Raw genomic sequence first — 26548 nt, forward strand, 5'->3', positions numbered from 1 at the left:
CTCTCTCTACCTCCCTCCCTCACTACCTCTCCATCACTTTCTCATTCGTTTTATCTTGTTTTTGCCTTTATCCATGGCAAGTAATTAACTCCACTGCCTCCTCAGTGTGTGTGTGTGTGTGTGTGTGTGTGTGTGTGTGTGTGTGTGTGTGTGTGTGTGTGTGTGTGTGTGTGTGTGTGTGTGTGTGTGTGTGTGTGTGTGTGTGTGCGTGTGTTTCAGTGGAACTGAGATCCTCTCTGGTGATTTTCACTTAATCTTTAGAGGGACTTGGTAATCTAGAGCAGCCATTGCCAGAAATGTTTACTCACGCAAACAAGAAAAGAGCCTGAAACAGAAGAACAGAAGGTCTGGCAGCATGCATGTTTTTTTCTTCATTCATCGTGCAGTTCTTATAGGGTCCAAAAAGTCACACAAAAAGTGTGTGTGTGTGTGTGTGTGTGTATATGTATATGTATGTCTCGAGACCTTTCTATCAACAAGGAAGTGTGAACTACTGCACTGAATTACAGTATGTTCTGAACATCTGTATGGTAGAATAGAGTGGTCTCTCTGATGAATTTGTTGACATTTCTGTGCTTTAAATGTGTTGAGTTATCTACCTGTTGATGTGAGACTCCCCTCTCACCGTACCAGAGTAAACGCAAGAGCCAAGCTGAGGCATTATGAGAAATGATGGCCTCTCATAGTCACTGATACACAAAGCACATCCACACACACATACATGGTCTATCTGACACACACACAGTCTGCTCTCTTTCTTGCTGTGCCGTACCCTTCGACACTCCTTCAAGAATGTGTTTTTACTTTTTAAGAGTTGAAGGCATGCCTGCCTGGTGAGAGTTTCAAATATTTTTTTGGTATTTAAATATATATGTATGTATACATGTTAACATACTTTTACAAAAATTTACTTTTTAAGCTTAAATGTGACCAACAAAAAAACTATTGTTTCCAAACAGCTGAGCACTTATTTCTGCATAATACATTCAGAAAGTATTTTGACATAAGATATTACATACTTCATCTTTATAACCTATTATTGCATTATTAGTACATCATTACATTGCCCAGAGGGAAATCAATCTATTTTACATATCAGCCCATGACATATAATAAGACAGGTCTGACATAGGACAAAATTAGTATACTAAATCATTTCAAAGTGGGTAAAGAATGCCTCCAAGAGTTTCCAAGAAGATGCCGGGCTAACACGTATACTGTAAATACACATTCGCCCGGAGATTTGGCAGCTCACATGACCATCTGTGAGAAAGGCCAGCTGGCACACAACTAGCCCTGACAACTGCCAAATCACCTGTCCGTAACTAGAAATAAATTATGCTGTATATCTTGCTTAAGATCACACCGAAATGTCATATATGACGTCTATGATTCCTAGATGGAAAGGCCACATGCAGCAGACATTATCAGATGCTCGGTCAGCTCATCAGCTCAATATTAATGCTCTTTTAAGCAAAGTGCCACAGCGAATTCACATGAACATCGATTTATTACTGAAGCGTGAATTACTCAGCTTTCAGATGTATGACTGCTAAAAATAAAGGTTCTTCGCAGCACCATAGATTCATCATTTGAGTTGGCAATATGGTTCTTTGAAGAAAATACATTTCATTATGGACATCTTCAGTTCAATTTATTTGGTTTTAAGGGTTCTTTAAACCACAGAGGTTTTCAAAATCACTAAAACTGGAACGTAAAAAGGTTATCCTATTGCGTCAGAAGCTTTTTCGCTCTATAATTGAAAATGTGAACATTTCCTAAACATTATGCAAATTATTTTGGTCAGTAATTAAGTCCATAATGTGAAGCATTTGCGTTTCATCTTATTTGGCTGGTTTTCAGTGTAGGATTAAAACTGTAAAGAAATGTCTCAATCTTAGACTTAACAATGAGAAGGATGGAGTGTGTGTGTGTGTGTGTGTTGGGGTTAAATGAGGGCTGCCGGCAATAATCTCTCAAAACGGTCTCCTTAAAACAATAATGTTTTATAGTCGCTCCCAATCCTGAGATAAACCAATTATAAGGGAACACAGAGTAAACAAACACGGAGGATGCGCATGCTTCTGAAATCTTGAAATAAATTTACATTTTAAGTACTATTCAGAAGACTGAGCCATTTTCAAAGGACTTTAAAAACCATAAAAGGATTAAAAAATAGAAAAAACCCTTTCATTTATTAAAAAACATTCTCACAGACTGACTGTTATACCTCCATTTAGCACTATAGTCTGTCAGCCAATATCTCTTTTGCTAGTCATATTCATTCCTCCCACTGGCAGAAAGACATGCGTCATTGGCTGATCGATCGTTTTTAATTTTTACTGCCAAGACACTACAGAATGTTTCGCAGAGCCAGAATTAGAGATGGAGGAGGAACTTGCAAAGGAAAGATCTGCCTGCTGACTCCATCAAGGAAATGATATAATCATATCAGTCATGATCTGAACAGAAGTCATGGTCATTTTAAAGGATCTACTGGTGCTGTGTGTGTTTAAAAAAAAAAAAATGTTCGTTTAGTGAGTTCAAGACATTAATATCAGCAGCTTAGTCATGATGTGTTTGTAAGTTGATTGACCTCTGTGAACGCATTGAAATGCAGTATCACACACACACACACACACAGACACATCACAGATTACTGGAAGAAATCCCTGTGGTAAGTAAGTAGAGCGTAAGTACATAACATGTAAATCTACTGTCAGCACACAGCTGTCCCAGCACTGTCACAGTCTAATGCGGGCTGTTTGATCTGTTTCTGGGAGCATCTCGCGCCCTACTCTTACTGACCTATTCAAACTCTGTTTTCTCTCTCTCTCTTTATATCTCTCACAAACACATGCTAAGGAAAAACAGACTCCCTCACTTGAAAAAGAATAGGCGATGTGCTCTCTCTGCTGATCTTTTTTGTCTGTCTTTCTTTCTTGCAATCTTCCCCTTTCTCTCTCTTCACTCCCTGTCGCTTGTTGACCTTGAATCAACATAAACATGAAGGTCATCATTAGCTCTGGCTTACTTTGTTGATGAACACAATGGCTGCTGGAAGTAGAACACTGGGTAAATCTCACAGAGAAATATTAGATGTTATTTCATCTCTATAATTTTTTTTTATATATTATTGCATGACAATTAAGCATATTCTTCCCAAAATCACATAACTTATTCTGCTGTACGAATGAAAATGATCATTAATCATTAATATATTTTTTTATTAATTTCATAACACATTATTAATATAATTATTTTAAGACATTTTCAAATTTAGCACTGGTACTTTTGCTAGTACTAGCACATTCACATCCATAGATTATAATAATAATTTATCCTTTTTAAAATCCGTATACTATTTACAACTGGATGTGCTGAAATGTCAGGAAAATCCGAAACAATTGATTTTGTTCCTTTTTTATTTTTTTCTTCCTGATTTTCATGTGAAATATTACTCACTACACTGGTAAAAAAAAGTTGTTGCCTTTACATTTTTAAGTACAATCAACTTGGATGTTTAAGTCATTTCAACTTAAATTGCATTAAACGGACTTTAAAAAATGAGTTGAATCTTGTGTAACTTATAAAAAAAAAGAAAGAATTGCTTAACTTATTTTGATGAGTTGAAGCAATGTAAAAACGTATTGATACCTTATAAGTTAACGTCATAACTTATTGATCATTATAATTGTTTTACAGTGTAATAGCTCACTACTTACTGCGCAGTATATTTTGCCTACTATTTTTATTTTTTTATTTTACAAAAGCACTTGAAATATGCAACAATACACAATTCAAACAGTAGCATGGTACATTGTCACATTACCTCACTACCTTGCATGCTAAATTCATAAGTTATCATCTTTGAAAAACATTTTTTTTAATGTCTGTTGTTTGGCATGTTGGAAAGGGTTAAAATGCTTCTAGTTTATTTGTCACACTGTAAATGGAAGGTCAAGTCGAGTGAATTACATTATGGGATAGAGTATCTGTTGGAAATTGTGCATTTTAGCAAATGTAGGTGATTGTCTGTATTCCATTCATACAGAAAAAAATCCCATACAGCCTATGTGCACACTATGCATATATTGCAAAAATATAGAGAGAGTGTTAAGTAGGGTGTTATTCCAAACAACCAATGCTAGTATGAGTTAAAAAAAACAACAACAACACACAAACACCTTTGCAGAAATAAAAGTTTTGAGCTCATTTTCAGCTGAACAGTATAAGCTTCAGACGGCGCAGATGTAGATTTAATGCAGTCCGTTATATAAGCAATGACTCTGACGCCAACCGTGTCTTGCTTTATGTTGTTAAAATACACACAGCGCTGAATTCCAGACATGGGGGAGTATTTCCATGGAAGATCTATCTTTAGTCTCATAAAACTGAATCTATGGAGTAACAGACTTACTGAAAGCTTCAGTTCAGTCTTTCATTATAGTTTCCAAGCTTGCATTACGTCAGTTTTGTCCTCTGAAAAGATTTATTTTCTGCAATGGAAACATTATAAAATATTTGAATGATTAATTGTAGAGTTATCGGCTATATTAAAATCAGCATAAAATAAGGGCTGTACAACAAATAATACTACTATGTATAAATACTGAGAAGTTTGAGGATTTTCAAATAAAAAGAATGTCTTAATGCAAACTTATTACATTTAATTATTTCTTTCTTTTGACATTAGGGTGAAATATGACCTGGACATGATGAGTTTCATATGTCATCATATTGACCATGAAGTAACCAAATATGGTTGTTGAAGAAAAATGAATAGAAGGATGTGGAGAGAGGGAAAGTGGAGACAGTGGAAGAGGGAAGCATGAAGATCTCACTGTTGAATATTTTAGCCTTAGATTCCCAATCATCAGTGGTGGACAGTAATGAAGTGTTTTTACTTTGTTACAGTACTTACAAGTGTCCGGATTTTACTGGAGTATTTTTATTAATGAAAATTATTAAGAAACTTTTACTTTTACTTCACAACATTCTAATGCATAATATTGTATTTTTTTACTCCACTACAATTCCTCAAAAACATCTCGTTCCTCGTTACTTTGAATTGAAGAAATTTTAACCACCCGCTGATCTGCCCTAGCCTGGCTAACGTCAGACCTCGTCTCATTGAGACATGGTCTGGGAACCACGTTCATTTTCTCGTATTTGAGGCGTGGTTTACGAATGCCCCAGAGCCGTTTATTGGGCGCTACGAATGTCTATCAAATGCGCCTGTACGTAGCTCATAGCCAATCGTTTCAATTATACCAGATGACGTATGTAGAGCGACGGAAATTCGACGAGGAAGAAGACGATGGGTCAGAGATTTATGTGTACACGATGGCGTTCAGCGACTAAACTACTTAGAACACTATCTAAAGGCCTATTTATACTTCTGCGTCGAACTGCCGCCGTAGCTACGTCGTAGCTACGTCGTAGGCTGTGTTTAGCGCGCGTACCCTACGGCGTAACCTGACGTGCACCTCTCCAAAAATGTAACAACGCGTCAATTCTACGCGGACGCCAGCGCTGTGATTGGTCTGCCAGAACCCCTCCCTCGGGGTTTCACATGCTCCCTAGGTGCGCGTCAACGCGGACAACGACACAGAAGTATAAATTAAAACCAACACGTTGCCTACGGCGTATAGGCTCCGGCGTAGGTCCGACGCAGAAGTATAATGAGGCCTTAAGGCTGCATCGAAAGGTAACTTCGCGTCTGCTGCCATGTTGGAGCCATAGATATAAACAAACTGCTTCGGTGTGTCGCATAGACGTCATCATCGTCTTGCTGCTCCCTCCCCGTTCTGTGATTGGTCCCCTCGCTGAGGTGAAAATCTGGTCCATGGAATCCAGGCTGCCTAGCAGCGTGAATAAAATCGCGCTGCGCGCAAGGCAGCATGGGGAAACCCAGGCTAGATCTGCCCCCGATCACAACCAGACCTGTCGGCAAGATCGTTTACCGGCAAATCGGGCTTAAAATCCTGTTGTGTTAAAGGTGCTCTAAGCGATGTCACGTGTTTTTTAGGCCAAAACATTTTTTGTCACATAGCCTACAGCAAACATCTCCTCACTATCCGCTAGCTGCCTGTCCCCTGAACACACTGTAAAAAAACGCGGTCTCTGTAGACACCACAGGCTCCACAAACGGCAACAAAAACAAACTGGGCTCACCCGCACCACGAAACACAACAAACTGTGTTACAGCCAATAACTGGCAAGAAGTATTTGAGGGTGGGGTTTGGGGGGGTTAGTGCGCGTACACTTGAAGGGGGTGTGGAGGAGAGAGAAGCATGAAGAGGGAAGTTTGAATTATGGCCAACACACGACCAAAGAGACGACGTTCCGATGAACAAATTGCAAAGAAGAGGGACAAGGATAAGTCCCGAATTTACATTGGAAAAACCTTCGAAAGGTGGCGAGAACTCTGCAGCAGATGGGCTTCCAATCCGACATTCAGTTGCTCTGTTTTTGCAGAACAGGTAAATCCATTTTTCTTTCTAAACTGACGTTCATGTTCGCCAAACCAACACAAGGATGTAATTAGCTAGAACTATGCAGTCAGCGTTAACTTTGGTGAATACAACATATATGTTTCTAGCAGCATATCATTTGCTTAATGATCAAGCAAATTCACAGTAGGGCGACAATTTCGACAATTTGTGTGAATGATTGTTTTCACCCACTGTTTGTTATGAATTTGAATGTTCATTTATAGGCTATTGACAACTTTGACTAAATTTGTTTACGACGCCGCCGTTGTTTATGCTCACTGGGAAACACGAAGCTAACGTTATCTTGCTATTATTGCGTCCTGGTATGGGAGCTATAGTTATAACCTCAGGTGGCGAAACGATTTTAAGATAATGTTTCTCTTTTTCTGCATTCTGTTCTGCAATACATAAAAGCATTTATCTAACTTGGCGACATTACACTTTAATGAAGTATCAGTAAAACTTAACTTCGTTTGTAGTGACTACTTTGACTTTCCTTTATGCCGGAAGGGAGGGGAAGAGGGAGGAGACGGGATGAGGAGGAGGGAGGGTCTAGCTAGCCTCCGTTTTGTTTGACAACAATTCGAATGTCAACAAGAAGTTACGTCTCCCGACATCGCTTATAGCACCTTTAACTTGGCATAAGGCAGCCCACTGTAATGCTTAAAATCGACATCACCATCTCAGCGATAGGTTTTATGTTGAAAAAACAACCCTGAACGTAACATTACAATAACGCAAAAATAGTGTTCTTCTTAAAATTGTATGTATTTAGCCCTAAGTCAAGTCACCTTTATTTATGTAGCACTTTTTACAATACAGATTGTTTCAAAGCAGCTTTACAGTGATAACAGGAAAAGGCTGTACAGCAGATCTAGAAGTAAATAGTGTCAAAGTCCAGCTTAAGTAAGTTCAGTGATGGTTAATTTCTGTTATAAAAAAGTTATAATTTTAGTTAATTTATCTACACGGCTGCTTTGGAGAAAACAGTGATGTCATTGTCCAGGTCAGTTCAGTTATAATGGTGTCAATGCAGGCAGATCAATAATATTATTGAATATTGAGTGTCTCCAACTTAGCAAGCCAAAAGCCAAAGGCGAAAAAGGCGACAGTGGCAAGGAACCAAAACTCCATCGGGTGACAGAATGGAGAAAGAAACCAGGCTCAGTCGGGGGGCCAGTTCTCCTCTGGCCAAGAACGAACAGTGTATGATTATGACTCAGGCAGCATTACAGGTCAGAAGTCAGATTGGATCAGAACATTTAGGCCCCATCCACACTACTGAGTTTTAGTTTAGAAACAGAGAGTTAAAACGAATACGATCTCCGTCCACACCAGCATTTTAGCTGCGTATTAGAATTGATCTCCGTCCACATTAAAGGAGAACTCCGGTCAATTTTAACATTGAGCTCATTTTTTTGTACATTTGGAGTGCTGTCAATACAGAGAACAACGACAAAAATCGGTGTTGCCTACACCGAGTTATTCTATTTTTAAAATTTGCACCCTATTGACTTCAATGGGGCAAGTAGTAAGCCTGCTTTTTAGCCTCTTAACATCCTTTAAGTGTCATTACAAGTGCACAGAAAATGTGAGTGATTCCTTCCGAGTGAACACGGGTGGATCTGACTGCAGTAGATGTTAGAGATATTAATAAAAATGAAGTTAATTCAGCCAGCGCTCATACCTTTGTTTACATCCTGTTTTCGGTGGAAGGCCATAGTAATCGATTGTCGAGTTCACGCGCGTGATCATAGGTAACTAAGCAACAGTGGAGACTCAGACTGTCAGCCCAGCCGATGACGGTGCTGTGTGGTGTTCTGAGAATATCAGATCTGATGGATAGTTCATCCGAATCAGATGTTGAACACAAAAAGGATTTTTTTGAACTCGACAATCGATTACTATGGCCTTCCACCGAAAACAGGATGTAAACAAAGGTATGAGCGCTGGCTGAATTAACTTCATTTTTATTAATATCTCTAACATCTACTGCAGTCAGATCCACCCGTGTTCACTCGGAAGGAATCACTCACATTTTCTGTGCACTTGTAATGACACTTAAAGGATGTTAAGAGGCTAAAAAGCAGGCTTACTACTTGCCCCATTGAAGTCAATAGGGTGCAAATTTTAAAAATAAAATAACTCGGTGTAGGCAACACCGATTTTTGTCGTTGTTCTCTGTACTGACAGCACTCCAAATGTACAAAAAAATGAGCTCAATGTTAAAATTGACCGGAGTTCTCCTTTAAAACGGATGAAAACGCGGATCACGTGACCATTCACCAACACTGGGCATGTGTGTGCCGGTGTAAACACAACTTCATTGATAAAATTATCCCACCATGCGCTGGTTCTTCCCGGGTTAACCCAAAACCGACACTCCATGTACGGTCGATACCACCGCTGCACATGGGAATTGTCACAGATCGCTCGAATAATAGCTTGCCTCCGGCGCATGTAGGCAGTTATAGCATTGTAAAATGCAGAATTTACTTGCACAACAGCTGCTAGCAAAGATATACGCCATGACTGATGACACCCAATCACAGAGCCGAGCGTGAGCCTCTACTACGTCATCGTTTCTAAAGTCCTCTGTTTTGACCCGTCTTCACTAAAACGCCCTCCGGAGATTCAAAACGAAAAACGGGTCGGCAGCGTTTCTAAACTTCTCCGTTTTTGCCGTTTTAGTCTGGACGGGAGGTGCAAACGTAGCAAAAGGTCTCCGTTTTTAAACGGAAACGCAGTAGTGTGGATGGGGCCTTAGAATATTTATCCCGTTCCATCTGGTTGAATGTGACATCTTATTTTTCATCTACATTTTATTTTTCCTTATTTTTTAAATACTATGATAGTAGCCTAATTTTCTTACTTGCAGGTCAATACATACAGTATGTATCGGCATCCACTAATCTTCCATGCCAACTAGTGCTGACTATACTTGACAAATCATAATGATGTCAGACCCAGTATAAGTATAGAAAATTACAAAATAAGCATTCATCTATCAGTACTTTTTACTTTTAATACTTAAGTACATTAAAAATCAAGTACTCTTGTATTTTACTCGAGTAAAATTGGAAATAAATACTTTTACTGGAGTACTATTTTAATAGAGTATCTGTACTTTTACTCAAGTACTTGATTTGTGTACTTGGTCCATCACTGCCAATTCTGGCAATCAAAACATGCTTTAATAATTCAACAGGAAAAGAGAGAAAGAGAGAGTGAGAGACATGCAGAGGCAGTGGACAAGACTATAAAACTCAGGAAGGTGGAGAAAGCTGAAGCTCGCAGCGTAAAGCACTACAAACAAGTCAAACCTGATCAATAGCACAAACGTCTCAATCAATAAACAAGACCACATTAAAAATACATTAAATAAAACGCACCCAATGCATTAATAACAAACCAGCAGAATAATGTCAATAATCGCATTTAGATACTACAAAAGCATAAAATCAATGAAGTGCTGTGTTGTCCAATGCTTGTCTGCAAAGCAAATCTCTGTTTATACATCTCTTCCTACCCTGAGCAATGATATATTGTGCTGTGTAGTAGTGCCACTGCAAACATCTGGTGTATGAATACTGTCTGAAACATACTCAATCCCAATTTTTTTGTGTTTGGAATGTCAGCTAACCATAGTGATGACGGTGGGGTGGTCATTAAAGGGCTATAAAATTACGCTGACAGCAAAGGAAGGGCAGGCAAAGCCATGGGAATCAATAGCAAGGTCAGAGAGTGTTGGAGAGGACACATGGTCTCCTGGGTCCCTTTAACGGTCTCTCATTTCCACAGGCAACACAAGTTCTGTACTTACATGTTATTCGTTTTTTTTCCTTCTCATAAATTTGATTACCAAAATATTAAAGTTTTATTTTATCAGTAGAGAGCTTAACAAGGTTATATTGTGCTGCTGAGCCCATCAGAGTTACCAAGAAACAGCCATGTTTCATAAGGGCGTTAGTACCACTGATCTATATAGAATGACTGGATAGCTCATGACGTCATGAACAGTGAAGCCACCGCGCCGCCATATTGGTATTCCCTAGTGAGCTCATGCGTTCTATTGAATCAATAGGAAATTTTATGATTTGACTGAAAAAACATTGCCTAAGGAGACACCGTTTTAAAATCTAAAGTCTCCCTGCACATTTTTACAACGCAAACACCCTTAGCATTTAAATGGGTATTTGTTTAAAGTCGAATATTTTTCCAGCTTATTAAAAAACGGCAATTTCTTTGCAAAAGGAATTAAAAGCTGTACGAGAACACTAGTCGGCCTTCACTGAAAAGCTATCTTCACAGGTAAGAAAAACAGTTTGATACTATTAATTAAATAGTGAATGCTAAAGACCTATATTTTTTTGAATTGGTGAATATTCATGTGAATATTGTTTCGTAGCCACGTCCGAATTAATAATACCTCAGCACAATACTAATTTGTTCCCTCGTTTTATTATATTGTGGCCACGTTGTAATTCGTTAAATCAAAATGAGGGAGGGAATTAGTTAAACGTGTCCACGATTTATTAAAACGAGGGAACAAGTCGTCGTAACAACGAATTATTTAGATCAGTGGACAGAGCGCATACAAGCAGAGAGAGCCACGGCCGCGCGCGCGCACTCTCAGCGCCTTCAAACAACACAAGCGCTGTATTGCTCTCTCTCCCTCGCGCATATCAACATCAATTCACACAATATTAAAAGGTCGGAAGACCGATTGTGTTTTATAGATTAGTAGTTTGTTCATATAAAGTGTTTGATTAGCAAGTTACATGTTCAGGAAATGCTTAATACAAATTGTATGGGTTAATGTAACGGTAAACGGACTCTGCACGAAGCTCTTTTGAAGCTGTCAAATGGTGTCGCTATTGGACACTTAATTGTGATTATTGCTGCTCTGAGGTTTCTTATAGGATACTGTTGACTGTTTTATCGTTGATTTTTGAAGATGCAGCAGCTCTTGCCTCGGAGAAAACAACACGGGCATAGCGACAATATTGCATATAAATTACTACTTATAGGGCTTGAATTACAACCTGTGGGCACTTGTTATACATCCCTTTGTGAACGTCGTCTTACACTTGTATGCTGCACATCGGGTCATCTTAAAAGTGCCGTCGGAGCTACCAATCTCTGTATAACGGGCGTTGGATCCCTCTGCTGGTAGGGAATCGTAAGATGGCCGCTCGAACACTTCCGGTGGCTTCACTGCCTAGTGGCAGTTTAGAACGCCATGAGCTATCCAGTCATTATATAGATCAGTGGTTAGTACTCATATCTATAGCCTGAGGGAACTTTTATTTGCTTCTATAAAGCTTTTTTCACTGTAGCTAGTGAAACTTCGCAATTCTTTTATGATTACATTGAGTCTACTACAGCAAAGTCTCAAAATATCACTTGTTTTGTGGCCTAACTGTGGTTTTGTTGCCTCATTCTGTAATGTTAGCACCCATTAGCAATATTAGCATAACATGGTTCTGTTTTACATTTATTTCTGGCCGTTTCAAATCTTTAAAGGAGAGTAGAGAGAGGAAAGATGGCAAAGGGGAGGAAGCCTGTTGCTAGAAACTATTTAAACTAGTTTGATGGCCTTAACTTGTTTAAAATCATCTAGCTAGCTAGACTCCTAGCCTAGTTAAAATGGTGTTTAGCTAGGTGTTCTCCCTGCCGCAGCTGTAAAAACCCTAAAACCAGCATACAGACCGGTCTGACAAGCTTTGCCAGTTTGGTTTATGGTTTTTGAGATGTTCCAAACAAGCTAAAAGACACCAGTTATACCCATGTGAGCTAACTACTATAGGCTTTACCATAGCTTAGTTTTATAAGCATAAAGTTGTGTTTTCTCTCTCCTCCAGACAAACAGTATATATGTTACCCTCCTCCAGTACAGCCTGGATCTATGTAGAGATGTCTGAGTTTAGTTAACAGCAGTTTTTCTCTTTCTAGCATCTTCAGGGGCCAGGCTCCGCTGAATCCCCAGGTCTCAGAGGGAGTAAGGGAAAAGCAGCAATCTACTACTGAACAATCCCTCTCCCTCCTCCTCTTTCCATATGTCTCTGTTCAGAATATAACTATTTTATGTCTTGGCAAATTTGTGGCATCTGGACATCTCATTCAGATATTTTTGTACAATTTGTAGCCTACATTTCTTTGTAAATTTACAAATTCTTACAAAATCTTCACCTCGTAAAATAGTGACGTTTTCTTATGAGGTCAGGTTGCTATTTATGAGTTTCTTAATGATGGTTTGTACATTAACAAATCAGTGTTCACACCCACATTCCACTGACTTTTTAATGCATTCTCCTATCACAAATGAATACTCTTCTGTTACAATATCTCAAAACAGTGGCCAAATATGGAAGCTTGAGTCTCAGACCTTTCCAACTATATGTTTTGTCAAGATTAGAAAAAGATTAGATTATTAAATAGAGCAGTACATTTTGTCAAATTTAAAACATGGGACCTCCCACTAAGTGGAGGAGCCAACTAAAAGGTTTTAAAGTACCATGTCCATGGTAATGCAGTCCGATTTCAAAATGATTTTCACAGGATGATTTTTGAGTGTTTAAGCAATTAAATTATACCTAATTTATGATGATTAATAAAATATTTAATGGGGAAAAAAAGACAATAAAAAGTGTGCCAAGTGCGTTAACATGTTTTAAGAGAGAGAATAATTTTAGCCGAACAAAAGTAAGTGTGACCACACAGGGCATGTGGGATGTGAAGCTGCTTTTTATTGGTTGGACCAACTGAATCAATTGAGTGACTCGTTCACAACCAAAAGCATAAGGCTTGTTCGACTTCATGCAGCTCTGTGCAGACCGATCGGCGGCTGACTTGAAGCAGTGCATGCCGGTTAGAAATTTTGTCCGACTTGATCCAGCGCCGACGCCACGTGACTGTGACGTATGCCATCAAAGTATCGCGAGAGCGATTCGAGAGTAGCCGGAGAACTCAGCCAGCGCAGCTTCTCAAGAGCGACTGCACTGGGCTGCAGGAGCTCTGATGACGACACAGCTGTTCCACGATTGGCCAAATCCATTGCATGACAACGATCACATGTGTTGCGTGTTTATTCAAACACCTTTAGTTCCTCTAAAGCGCACAAATCAGTTTTTTATAACAGTAAACACTCTTTTCATGTAGTTGTGATGTTATATTGTGTCATGTTTATCAAAGTAAAACTGATTAAAAAACGTAGACTCCACTTCATTGATAGTAGCTTATGTTGAACTTTATTCTTGTTCAAACAGACGCTGTGTGAAGCAGGACACAAGTATTGAATGAAAATGTCTCTGAAACATTATTTGGCAAATATTGCATTTATTTCACTTCAGCTGTGGTAAAGTATGCAAACACCACGTGAGCGGTCACTACGGGAACCAGAAAGTGTCCGACTTCACATCTCCGTTTGCAGCTCCTCCCCGCCTGCACGCGGCTACTCTCGCCGATCGGATACATCCAGCCGCAGCCGATGTCGAACACACCTATGTATTCTGCAGAATGATTCACTGAATTGATCAATGACAATGAATGAATCATTTTGGTGAACTGATTCAAAAGAATGATTCAAAAACCCCACCACTAGTGTCTCTATGATACTAAGCATTGATTGCACATCTCATTCTGGAGATCATTGCAGTTGTTATGCTACATCTATCTAGTTCAGAATTGCATGTTTCTGGTTTGACATTTGCACCAGCCGTCCCCAAGGCCTTCCCAGCAGCCTCTGCCTCACTTTCCCCTAGAGTGCTGTAACAGTGACATGCAATAAGTCATACACACACAAACACACACACTTGTGTTCCACCACCTCATTGCTCTTGCTATCTAAGACAAAGCTTTACATCTTTATCTACAGGGAAGGCACTACTCTCGACTCTCGCTCTATCTCTGTATCCCATTTATAAACATCAGCTCTTGGTAGATTCTATCTGCTAGTGAGAACTCTTTCAGATGGACTAATCTAGGTGCCACAGAATCAATCTCCACCAGCCTCTCTGGCAACACAGCATTGCTCACGAGCCTCACATCATGTGCTCACTACGACAATGATCATATTAGTCTGCTGCAAACACAGTAACCTGCTCAAGTCTATGAATATTCAATGGAGGCTTGTTATACCTTACGATATTTTGAATTTCCTAAGAGAATGTGAGCAAACCAGAATGTCAAAAGATTTAATTGTGGTCAAGGCCACCTGGTTCAGACTTTATGAGATTCTTTCTTTCTCTTTCACCTTCTCTCACTCTATCCAGGTATATCCCTCTACAAGGATGCTCTCCACATCAACAGAGCAAGGCCTGAAATGGCTGATACCTGTTTACCTAACAACACATTCCTCCTGCCTTTCTTCTCTGCAGCGGCTTTAGTCTGTGAGCTTCTCTCTGACAGAGTAACTCAACGGGGAAGAAAACATAAAACAGCATGAAATTTCACACAAAATGAAAACCCCAACCTGAAAGTATAAACAAGTATTTCTCACTGTTTTCATCTGGAAAGTAAAGAACTGTTTTTCAAAACTATGATATAAGAGTAAATCATTTTAAGGATTAGAGGCAGGATGTTTGCAAAATGGTGCACACTTATGTATGCAATCTGGCATCCTGCACATCAAGTCCTACTAATGCTTGAAGACATAAAATGGCTCTTCAAAATAGCATGCATTCAAACAGGACAGATTGTCAGACAACCCCAGTATCAGAGTTAAGTTGGATGGTCCTACAGTGTCAAGTGACTCAGAAAGATGGTGGGTGGGTGTGTTGTGGTTGTGTATGTGTGTGTGTTTGTGTGTGTGTGTGTGTGTGTGAGAGAGAGAGAGAGAGAGAGAGAGAGAGAGAGAGAGAGAGAGAGAGATAAACAGATACAGATAGCATAGCAGCTATTATTATCTCACTTATCTGTGTATTGCTCATTCACATTGCTCTGACATGGATGGTTAATATAGCAAATTATTATTAGAAATTAAAAGAACTGTTTTCTATTTAAATACATTTTTAAATGTAATTTATTTGTGCGATGGCAAAGCTGAATTTTCAGCAGGCATTTAATTAGAAATTACTGTGAATATTACTATTTTTGATTAAATAAATGCGGCCTTGGTGAGCATCAGATACTTCTTTCAACATAAAAAAAATAATAATTCTAATGTTTCCAAACTTGTTTCATTTAAATGTTTTTGCATTGTGGAAGTTTTTTAAGAGCGTTTATTGAACATTTATTTGATCAGAAATGCAGTAAAAATTGCAATAATGTGAAATATTCTCTATTTTTAAATATTTTAAAAGGTCATTTATTCCTGTGATGGCAAAGCTTTTTCAGCATCATTACTCCAGTCTTCAGTGCCACAGTGTCTTTCAGAAGCATTTTTGTGGCATTCTTGACATTTCTTTCAGGAATCTTTGATAAATAGAAAGTTTGAACGGAAGTGAACGGAGGTGTATATATTCAACCACTGCATTAAAAGCAAACAAAAAATGAATTAGCCACGTTAAAAGCGACCTGTAATTGCAAAAAGTCATTATTCTTTGGAAGTTAAATAGAGATTATTGGAGTATGTTTTACAAGAAAATACTATTTCAGACTTTCTACTTCAAAATTTCACAAACTTGCCATTTATAAATCCTCCACCAAAGTTATTCAGTGTAGGTAAACAACCATAATGTGCTATATTTCTTTGTGGGCGGGTTAAGAAGTATCATAGTGAGATACACATCCTCATCATTCGGCTGTCAGGTGAGATCCTCTGGCTGAGCACCAGCTCTGGTACCAGCACTAGCACATGCCTAAGGCTCCACTGGGGAAAAGAGCCCAGAACACTACCTGACAGACTGCCCAGCCTAAGGCAGGCAAGGGAACGCATGCCCTAAAATGCAGGCATTTCTAAACTCTGTGTGCTTTGCCGTGGTTAGCCGCCTCTGTTAGCTCGGTGTCAGGCCGCATCAGCATAGACCTGACAAGACAAGCGAGATAGGAAAAGATGCCATGGAAAGGGACAGTCCTTTCTTCGTCTCGTCTCCCAAAATAAAACATGGCCAACACTCAGAGCGACCGCTGACGTGCTAACCGCCAACATGGCAGCGAAGAACGTCCTCTCACATTATTTCCAGAAGCTAATTTTATGTGAAGCCCGAGATGTGTTTGAACACGTCTTTCCGTCATGTCTCAAGGAAAGTGAAGGCTGCCATGTCGAATCACAGATCCGAATGGCTCCTGTCAGATGCTCTTGATGTTCAAGGTGTGTATTTTCTCATGCATTCAATTGAGACACATACGTCTAGGAGGAAGAGGGAGGGAAATACACCCGCCAGACCCGACGTCCTTGTTCTGTCTTTTAACAGACTCTGATAATGAGCGCTCAATTTTTAAACTGTCTGGATCGAGGCAAAGCTCTCATCTTTTCTGAATGCAGTAAATCATTCAAGAGCCTCGTGGAGAAAGTATTCACTTTAGATGGTGCAGTTCAAATGAGAACATTCTGTATTTTAACTCGCCTTCATTAAAGCAACTGGAAAGATTCTAGAGCGACCAAACCGGTCTAGCGATTTTTATGTAAGTCATGTGGCCATAATCACGTGAGATGAGCAGAAGCATAGCTAACAGAATTGAAGAGCGCTGTCACCCTAAATCCTTTCAGGGCTATTTTAGTATTTTTACAGTAATTTATTTATGATTTATTTATTATATTTACTTGTATAGTATTTGTTAATATTTGTAATATTCTGAATTTAGTTTTCATTTTAATTTTAGTTTAAAGTTGCAGTCCGTAACTTTTGTGGGTTCAAATTTTGAGCAAGTACATAACCAGCCAGTGTTCAAAATGATCTGCTTGCCTCAGTTCGATTCAAAACAGTAAGCTTGTAATAATGTTTTTAATTCCAGTGGTACTGGTGGATTTCTGTGGGAAATTCGAGCATGTCTTTGCGTCATTACATCACATCTGTACACATAAAGAAGGTGTCTCGGCTAGTAGGCTTATTGCGTTTGAGGATGTTGGAGGTGGAGATTTATAGCCTTTTCTCACAGCACTTGATATAATTAAACTTATCAATTTGATGGCGGATCCTGAAAGGTTCAAACGACAATCACCAGTGACAACTGGAGATTCACCAGTGGTAAAATGCAGAAGTCTTCGGACTTCGGAGTGGCTACAGAAAAGAAAGACTGCAACCGGGCCCATGCGAAAACAAGGATAAATATCGGAAGGGCATTAAATGTAGTCACGCAATGCTGATGTTGTTAACATTAACAATTTGAGAACAAAGTATAATTTGCACGGTTTGACGTGATATGATAAGCGATCATTAGATTTGCCGAGGCACAACCCACGTAAAGTTGATAATTCAGCGAATAACTGACATTTTATGCAGATTTCGAACAGAAAAACTATGGACTGCAGCTTTAAGTTTTAATAATTTTATGTGCTTTTGTAAAAAAAAAAAAAAAATTCTATTTAGCTTTAATTTATTTTCATTTTCATTCATTTTAGTATCGTATTTTCTGGAAAATAAGTGCACTTGACTAAGTCACACTGGGTCCAAATTGCATTGTTGAGAGAAAAAAAAACACTTAAGTCGCATCTGTGAATAAGTCACATTTTAATATTACATTAAGAATTAATGTAAAATACCGGTTTAAAAAAGGAAATCTTAAACATTATAAACGTGTATTTTAGTTCCCCTCACTCAACAACAAATCCTTCAAATTTCACAGTGTTCAGAACACTACAGGAATGAAAAAATATATATAAAACATCATAAACATAAATTATAAAAGCCAAACCTAAATGCATTTATTTAGCTGCCAAGGCAACATTTTAAATTTGAAATTATTTTTTATGTTTTTATGTTAATCTATTTATATTTTATTTCAAATGCATTGTTAATGAACAGAAGCAATTTGTTTTTATCATTTTAGTTTTAGCTTCAGTTTTAGTTTACAATAACAACACTGTTCTGAACAACTCGGAATGTTAAAGGGTAACTAAACCCTAAAACAACTTTTTTTAGTTAATGATTTGTAAGACTGGGGCTTTATTACTGTTCATTGATTCGAGTAAATTTTTTGACATTTGGGTATAAAGTGTTTTAATTCTACAATATATGGTGTAGTGCTGCCCTCTTCAGGTTGAACGGTGCCTACTGCAGTTGAATTTTCCTATTGGAAGTTGTGGTGCCGCGTGACGTAAGCTGGCACCAGCTCACCACGCCCTTGGCAGAGGCTCAGCCCCTGGTATAAAAACATCTTGTTCCGTCAAAACCACTGTAGCGAGTCAAGAGTTGGAATTGCGAGTATTGAGAACGATCAGGATAGCGTATATTAGCATCTAGTTAGCATAGCATTTATATAGTTATTTAGCTTCTCCAAACAGTTCGCGCTGAAAAGCGGCGCAGTGCCAAACGCTGCTCCTCCTGCATGGACTCCACCACCGCAGCGGCGTCTTGATGTTAGCGAGCATATATTTTCAATCACAATTTATGTTCCTTCCTATTAGGTTAAAGTTAACCCTCTGGGGTCGACAAACGCGCCGGCACGTTTTGCTGGATTTTTTCACATAGCAGCAAAATAGACTTAAAATTCATTTATGGGCATACAGACTTAAGAAATCTGAAAAAAATAACAACATTGCGTTCTCATGACAACTCATTATCTGCTAATGTAAACATGCCTACAGAGAGCGCACGCTATTGAAACGCGGGTCTTAGGTGCACACACACCCCCCCACTCAGCCCCGCCCTCGTGCAGTCCCATCTGTCTCCACTGGGATCTGCCCACTTTTCCAGCATTTTTCAAATTTTGCCAGTGGGTGGAGTCAGACTCTGACCAGGGGTTGAGTTACCCTTTAAAGGAATAGTTCACCCCAAAATAAAAATGATCCCAGAATTTACTGGGATCCATCCTAGGTGTACATGACTTTCTTCTTTCAGCCAAACACAATTGGAGTTATATTAAATAAGATTCTGGCTCTTCCCAGCTTTGTAATGGCATTGAATTGTGAGCCAAAAAGTACATCCATCCATCATAACAGTAATTCATATGACTCCAGTGAGTTAATAATAAATGCCTTCAGAAGCGAAGCAATGTGTTTTTGTAAGACAAATATCCATATTTAAAACAAAGGTAAAGAAAGTCTGCTAGATTAACTTTAACACTGAAATTTGAATCTATAGCCCTAAATGGTTACAATAAAATGTGTTGTCAAATATCTACTGACATTAAAATTAGACAATTAGACAATCCACTGACAATAAAAGAGAGATGAACTCGAGATCTTAAATAAATAAATCACTATGCCAACTAAGGAGTTGGAGTTTGGCTGGTTAACATGACCCGATTAGCCCCTGCTGGTACTGTAGATGAGGGCGAAATCATCTTTCTCCATTGACTGCCATTTTTTTTTTAATAACATGCATTTGTATGCCTTGCAAACAGTAGCAGAAACAGTAGCAGAAACTATCCTTACTGTGACTATAAAATCTCAAATGTTTCATTATACAGTTTTTCCTGTGACTGATCTGTTTTTTAGGGGTCACTTTCATGGGTCCTGTGCCAGCTGAGCTGAGCTGAGGTGAATGGGAATGACGGCAGATAGCTTTCTCCAGGTATTACAGACCTCCTTGTTTTGACCTTTATGTCTTTGATGTCTAGCAAGGTCCCGGAAGTTGTGTGCATTTGTCAAGGTGGATAATTTTCTACGATCGACCCCATCTCACTTGACTCCCAAGTTAATAAAATGTAAATCTTATGCAGGAAGTAGGCCTACTCTTCTCCGCTGTACAAACACCATTCACCCGGTCAGGGAGACAGCAAGCTGACAGGCACAAACAGAACCCGGCATCATGCCTCCCCATTTCCAAAGGGAAACTCACGTCACAGTTGACCTTTCGCCGTACGGTTCCCCTCTTCTCCCGATAATACATCATTAATCTCTCAATAGGCGGTGACATGGCAGACCTCTGCCGAAAGATTATTGTTTGCTTTTTCTCTCGTCGACTCCTAATTATCATCAGCTAATGACCGCGCCTTCCTACCCTTCAGATTTAATTAACACTCCAAAGAGAAAGAGAGGGCCAAATGTTTGCTGAGAGTTTGGGTTAATCATCTGCATGTGACACAGTAAAGGGGTCAGACTTGGCGGGGATCTATATTTATGATTCTACAAATGCTAAATATGAGCATACTGTGGTGATTACCCAGCGATGAGGCGAACGGCGATGAATAAAAACATTTTTAAGAAGATGTGACATATATACAAATGAGTTCGTGGCTTTGCCCTTTTCTAAACAACATTTCTAGTGTATGACTCAGTGTATAATGTTAGTAAAAGAGCGTGTTTAGCACATAATTGTGCAATTAGGCCAGTTTTACGCATAGTGTGTCTGCACTTTATACAGTATATTAGGACTGCTCAGTGAATCAAAATATAAAATTGCGATTATAAAGGCTGTGATTTAATTAAATAAATACATGTGCTGCGTGATTTAGAGTGAAGAGTGGCAATATTATTAATATTATATTATCATTCTATAGTTGTACTGTAAAATTAAATTATTACTATCTTAAATACTCTTTTATTTTGTTTTTGTTTTTGATTTTAATAATAATAATTATTATTATTAATGTTATCATTAATTTATATATATATATATATATAAATCGCAAAAAAACGATATAATATGTAGGTATTGTAGCAAATTTCAAATCAGCAACACTGGTATCATAATTTGTTTCTGTTAAAACAACGTTATTCTTTAGGCTGTTCCAATTAATATGCATATACACTCTAAACTAAACAATTAAATTGGCCATTTACTTTTTAACTGAAAAAAGCAGGGCTTCCATTTTGATAGCCATCATATTAAAGGAATAGTTTACCCAACAATTAATATCCTGTCATTATTTACTCATCCTCCAAAACTGTATTCATTTCTTTCTTCTATTGATGACAAAAGAAGATATTCTGAAAAAGTTGTATGGGTTTGGAACGACATGAGGGTAAGAGTAAATTATGACACACCTTTCATTTTTAGGTGGACTATCCCTTTTAAGCGTTATGATTCAATTACATCACTCACATCAATTTTTTTACGTTCTGCATAGGTGAGATTTGTTTATGCTGCATAACATTGCTATCATATCAATTTATCCCAGTCGTTAATTGGGATCACGCAAGGATCTGCAGCTGTGATCCCGTTGTCAGCTGTATATAGATTCTTTTTAAGACCTGTTGTACAATAATTTCGAGTATCTTAATCACTTACAAATTGAACAGTCACTTACAGTGGTATTTTAGTGAGCACAGCGTGCTTTCCACATGCTAATGGTTGGCCACATGCATGCATGCCTCTGGCCACAAACACCTACAAACCTAGAAATGTTTCTAAATTATAGAGTGAGGAGTGCAGTTATCACACACACTTGCACTGAATCATCATTAAGAGTAGGTTTGAGAGAGATTTTCTCCGCCACAGGTGGGGGGGGGTGTACGTGGAATCATTTCTTTCTGGCTGCGTGTAAGATCTCTGACTAAACGAGCTTTCAACTGAACAAGCTATTAAAATGGGCCAACGAGCTGCACCGGCTCACTGCCCAGCCAGTAGCACTTTGTATGGTAAGTAGCCTCCTGTTTCCTGCCTGCGCTTCAGCCAATAGATTTTTGTGTGTTTCAAACCTTAATTTAATCTGCGCTGCTTCTACTCCGAGGCTGAGGCTCTCACCCAGGTGGAGGGATAATGGAAATAGAGGTGCCATATTGTAGAGGACCTGGAGCAATCTGGGGTTAAGATAGGGTATCGCAGAAGTGGCCAGAAAAAGAAACAGGCTCATTACAGCAAGAAGCCAGTGGGCTCCTGCTGCTTCAAATCCACAATCTCACCTGCCAAAAAAAAAAAAAAAAACACAAGTCTTTTGGCCCGCAGAATCATCTCGTGTACACTTAACATCTCCATCTTACGGTTCTGTGGGGATGAGATGAAGGCTGCAAGTAGCATTAGGGAAAGAAAGCGTGAATTTAGACTTTTGTCGCTTATAAAAAGCTATGTTTTTCGTACATGGTACCCAGAGCACACTGTAAAAAGCAAAAAATGTGCCCTTGTTACCTAAAGGGGCTATTTACCTGACCTGATCCTTAATATCTTAACTACCAAGCACTCTTACTTTTCAGCCTCATACCAGCAATGTCACTTCTGATGATCCAGTTGATTCCTAAAAGACAAAATCAAGACCCTACATGTTTATAGTTGAATATATTGTCTGACAGTCTGTCTATATATCTATACATCATCCATCCATTTATCCATTCATAAATGTAAATTAAGATATCAGTCTGTCAGTCTATCTGTCTATCTATCTATCTATGTCTGTCTATGTATCCATCTATCTATCCATCTATCTATCCATCCATCTATCTATCTGGTCTAGATATTCATCCATCCATCCATCCATGTATATAACTACGTCTACGTATCTATCCATCCATCTATCTATCTATCTGGTCTAGATATCTATCCATCCATCCATCCATCCATGTACATATATAACTCCTAACTGTCTACGTATCTATCCATCCATCTATCTGTACATCCGTCCATCTATCCATTCATCTGTAATGACTAACTGTCTCTCTATCTATCAGTCTTGTCTGTCTGTCTGTCTATCGATCAAACTACATATGACCACCTATCTACCTACTTGTCTGACTGTCTGTCTGGCATTTCACTCAACTGTTACAGTATGCCAAGGTCATGGGTTCATGCAGGGAAAGCGCAAACCAATAACAAGTATACCTCGAACAAAGCCTCTTTGGATGACAGTGTCTGCCAAATCCATAAATATAGAAATATAATATGCTAAAATCACATATGGCATCTGAGACTAAATTTTGTTGACCTATAGTGTGTCACCAGCCCAGAGTCTAGTAGAAACCCGTCTATTTGACAAAGACATGCAGCTTTCCTGTAAACACATCTGTGCTGCTCAAAATTATTATGCATCCCAGACCCTTTTCTGTACCCCCGAGCTGTAAGCATAGACCCCTACTGCTAGGAAAGGCAACAATAAACAGTCATAACTACTTATCATTTTATTGTCTGTTATTGTGTGTTTGCGTTGAGGAGGGGCTCAGTGCCACAGCTGATGCAGAATGATTTAAGCACACAAACAAATCCCCCTCTCTCTTTCTCCATCCCATCTCTTGCCTCAACTCAAACCCACACATTCTTTTGTAATGAGAAGAAAATGAGGAAGCAGTTCCCAGAGCAGGCTGGTTTGAAGCTCCAGGCTGAGCATTAGTAAAAGTGTTATGACTCCACTGTCACTCCTCAGAGGAAAAAATAACTGGATGGAGAAGGTTTTTTTTAGGCACGTGCAAAATAGCAGAATAGCAAGCTTTAAAGCTGCTGACAAAAATCAAATATGCAAATGAACGTAGCTGTTATTGAAAGATATTTTAATTAAAATTGATTTGTGTGTGGGTAAGGATGAGTTTTTGAAAATGTGTTCACAAACATGTCAAAAACTGACTTGTGAGAACATCTTAAGTGGTTCTCGTTATTTGAAAGGCTTATAAATAAGCCAAATTATGTATATCAACTGCACTGTCAGAAATAGGGGTACAGTAGGAGTCCATTTCTGTCCCCCAAGGTACAATCTACACTAATGTACCCCATAGGGCTTATTATTGGACCTCAAGGTACATATATGTACCTTTTTGAGGGTCAAAAGGCATTAAAAGGTACATATAGTACCGTTGAGGGTACAGCCCCAGCGACAAGCCATTGTACCCCTAAAGCTACAATTATGTACTTTATTTTCTGAGTGTGGTTTCTGTGAGGGTTGCGTTTAGGGGTGGGCTATGCTATTATTAATATCATTATCTTAATATGAAAATTATTGCAGAGGTCTTCGCTTATGTAGCTTCAAAGGCCTGTGTGTAAAGATAGACGTTTGAAAACGTCTGAAATATAGTAATGCAACTATACAAGTTGGTCATCGCAATCTGAAATTTCCATAAACAGCTAAATAGTTTTAGCTTTAGATCTAATAATGGAACATGTTTTATGTAAGGGTTGGGGTTAGGTGTGATATAAAGTAAATATGATTGACTTCATATACCATTTGTTTTTGAGTGGTTCTTCCGAATATAGCTTCAGAAGTCTGTTTGTGTTTGAGAGCACTCCAAGAACACCCTAAATTACTCAAATGAGCATCCAAAGTAATTAGCTACAACTAATTACAACAACAACAACAATTACTAAAGTTAAAAGCACAGCAAAAATGTATTTTGAGTGACATACATGGCTGGCTGCCTACTAAAGGTAAAACAGCACCTCTCTGTGGACACACTTGGGTTGATCCGTTCATTTTCATGACCTGGATGTTTCTTGAATTATTCTGTAGTTTAAATCACAGTTCATATGCCACATTTTGTGTACCATATATTGAGCAAGACAGCAAATACACGCATCTATCATTTCTTGGTGTGTGTCTGAGGCAGCATAAGTGTTCACAAACACTGGTCCCATGGGAGACTGTCGCCATGCACCGTCTCTCTAGTCCAATAAATATCACTAACTGTGTGTTTAGGTTACTAGTTAAGCGCGTGAAATAAGTAGCCTAAGCTCTAGTAGTTGTCAGCTGCAGTGCGGCATCGCTTGTCTATTTTTAATAATAATATTACGTGCTGTGTATTAATATTTCATCAGCGCACAGTCCAAAGCATAAAGAGCCAGACAAACCTGAAACTAACCTGGTTAAAACCTCGTCAAGAGTTTCTGATAAATAAACTCGGATGCGCGTGCAAGAGTCACGCGCGCAATGAATAGAAATGTAACCTACTTTCAGCATCACGCATCTGCTTGAAATGCACCAAAAACGCAATTATATAATCTAAAATGTTGATCTTACCTCGCCGGAACATCCTGAAGGTGCGGTGATGATGCGCTGTACTTTATCCCACTGTGATAGTCAAAATAAGCGTCTCATCTTTAATAATCCGTGTCATATGTGATAAAAGTTTGATCTGTTTTAATGATCTTCAAACGTGAGGCGATCCGCACCAAATACAAATTCTTAACTCTTGACCCCTGGTCTCAGGTATCGATTAAGATGGAAAACAACATCGCCGACATGGAAGTCTCACAGAAATCCCGAGATTTTTTTTTTTAAAGAGAGATGACTCCAAGAGATCGTAGCCACAAATGTTTCAACTAAGCATCAGTTTAACACTTATAACTGCCTCTAAAACCTTTCAGATAGCCATAACAACAGCATTTAAAGTTGTTCAATATCAGTCGGTGTGATGGGAAAAAAGCGTTGTGGTGCCGTATACCACTTTAACGATGAGTCAAATTACTGTTCTGTTTAAGTGACAGCGTTTGGATGCCAGAGATGCTCTGGTGGTTAACGGACGTCAGGCGCCGGTGAGTGTCTCTCTCCTCAGGAGTCGGAAAGCTGGAGCACTACTGGAGGAAGGTGTCGGGGAGGGGATCTGCGATGCCCGATTTGTGAAAGAACCATTCTTTTGAATCGAATCTTTTTAATGAATCAGTTCAATGAACGGCTCACAAATTAAACTGAATCATAGCGGTTCTGCAGTGTCATAACAAATCAGTGTCCTTGTTACATGTTACATGTAGGCTACTTACCATAGTAATAACAGTAAATTATGCATAATTACATGCAACTAACCCTCAACCTCCTAATCCTAATCCTAACCCTATAGTAATGTTGTTAATTAATATTATTCAGTATAAGCTACATAAATGTATGATTACACTGTAACAATAACACCTTAAAATAAAGGGTGTTACAGTGTAATTATAGGCTATATTTAAGTACTGAGTAATATTAATTAACTACATGTACAAATACAAGGATTGGGGTTTGGTTGAGGGTTAGTTGCATGTAGGCTAATTATGCATAATTTACTGTTATTGCTATGGTAAGTACATGTAACAAATGTAACAAGGACACTGTAAAATAAAGTGTTACAAGTACATACGCACAATAATCATTTAAAAATATGTATAGGTTACTCG

General features: G+C 38.7%; 1 protein-coding gene across 1 annotated transcript in view; it reads right to left on the reverse strand.

Annotated features, from left to right (window-relative positions):
• rtn4rl1a (reticulon 4 receptor-like 1a) overlaps nt 1–25948 on the reverse strand; it is a 116297-nt gene extending 90349 nt beyond the window's left edge. Inside the window, exon 1 of the mRNA XM_084400454.1 lies at nt 25416–25948. Within this exon, the coding sequence (XP_084256580.1) occupies nt 25416–25428 (13 nt within the window). The 5' untranslated portion in view covers nt 25429–25948. The remainder of the gene's footprint in view (nt 1–25415) is intronic.
• Nucleotides 25949–26548: the final 600 nt, after the last annotated feature.

The sequence above is a fragment of the Rutilus rutilus genome (genome assembly GCF_951802725.1).
Source record: "Rutilus rutilus genome assembly, chromosome: 25".
Lineage (NCBI taxonomy): Eukaryota > Metazoa > Chordata > Actinopteri > Cypriniformes > Leuciscidae > Rutilus > Rutilus rutilus.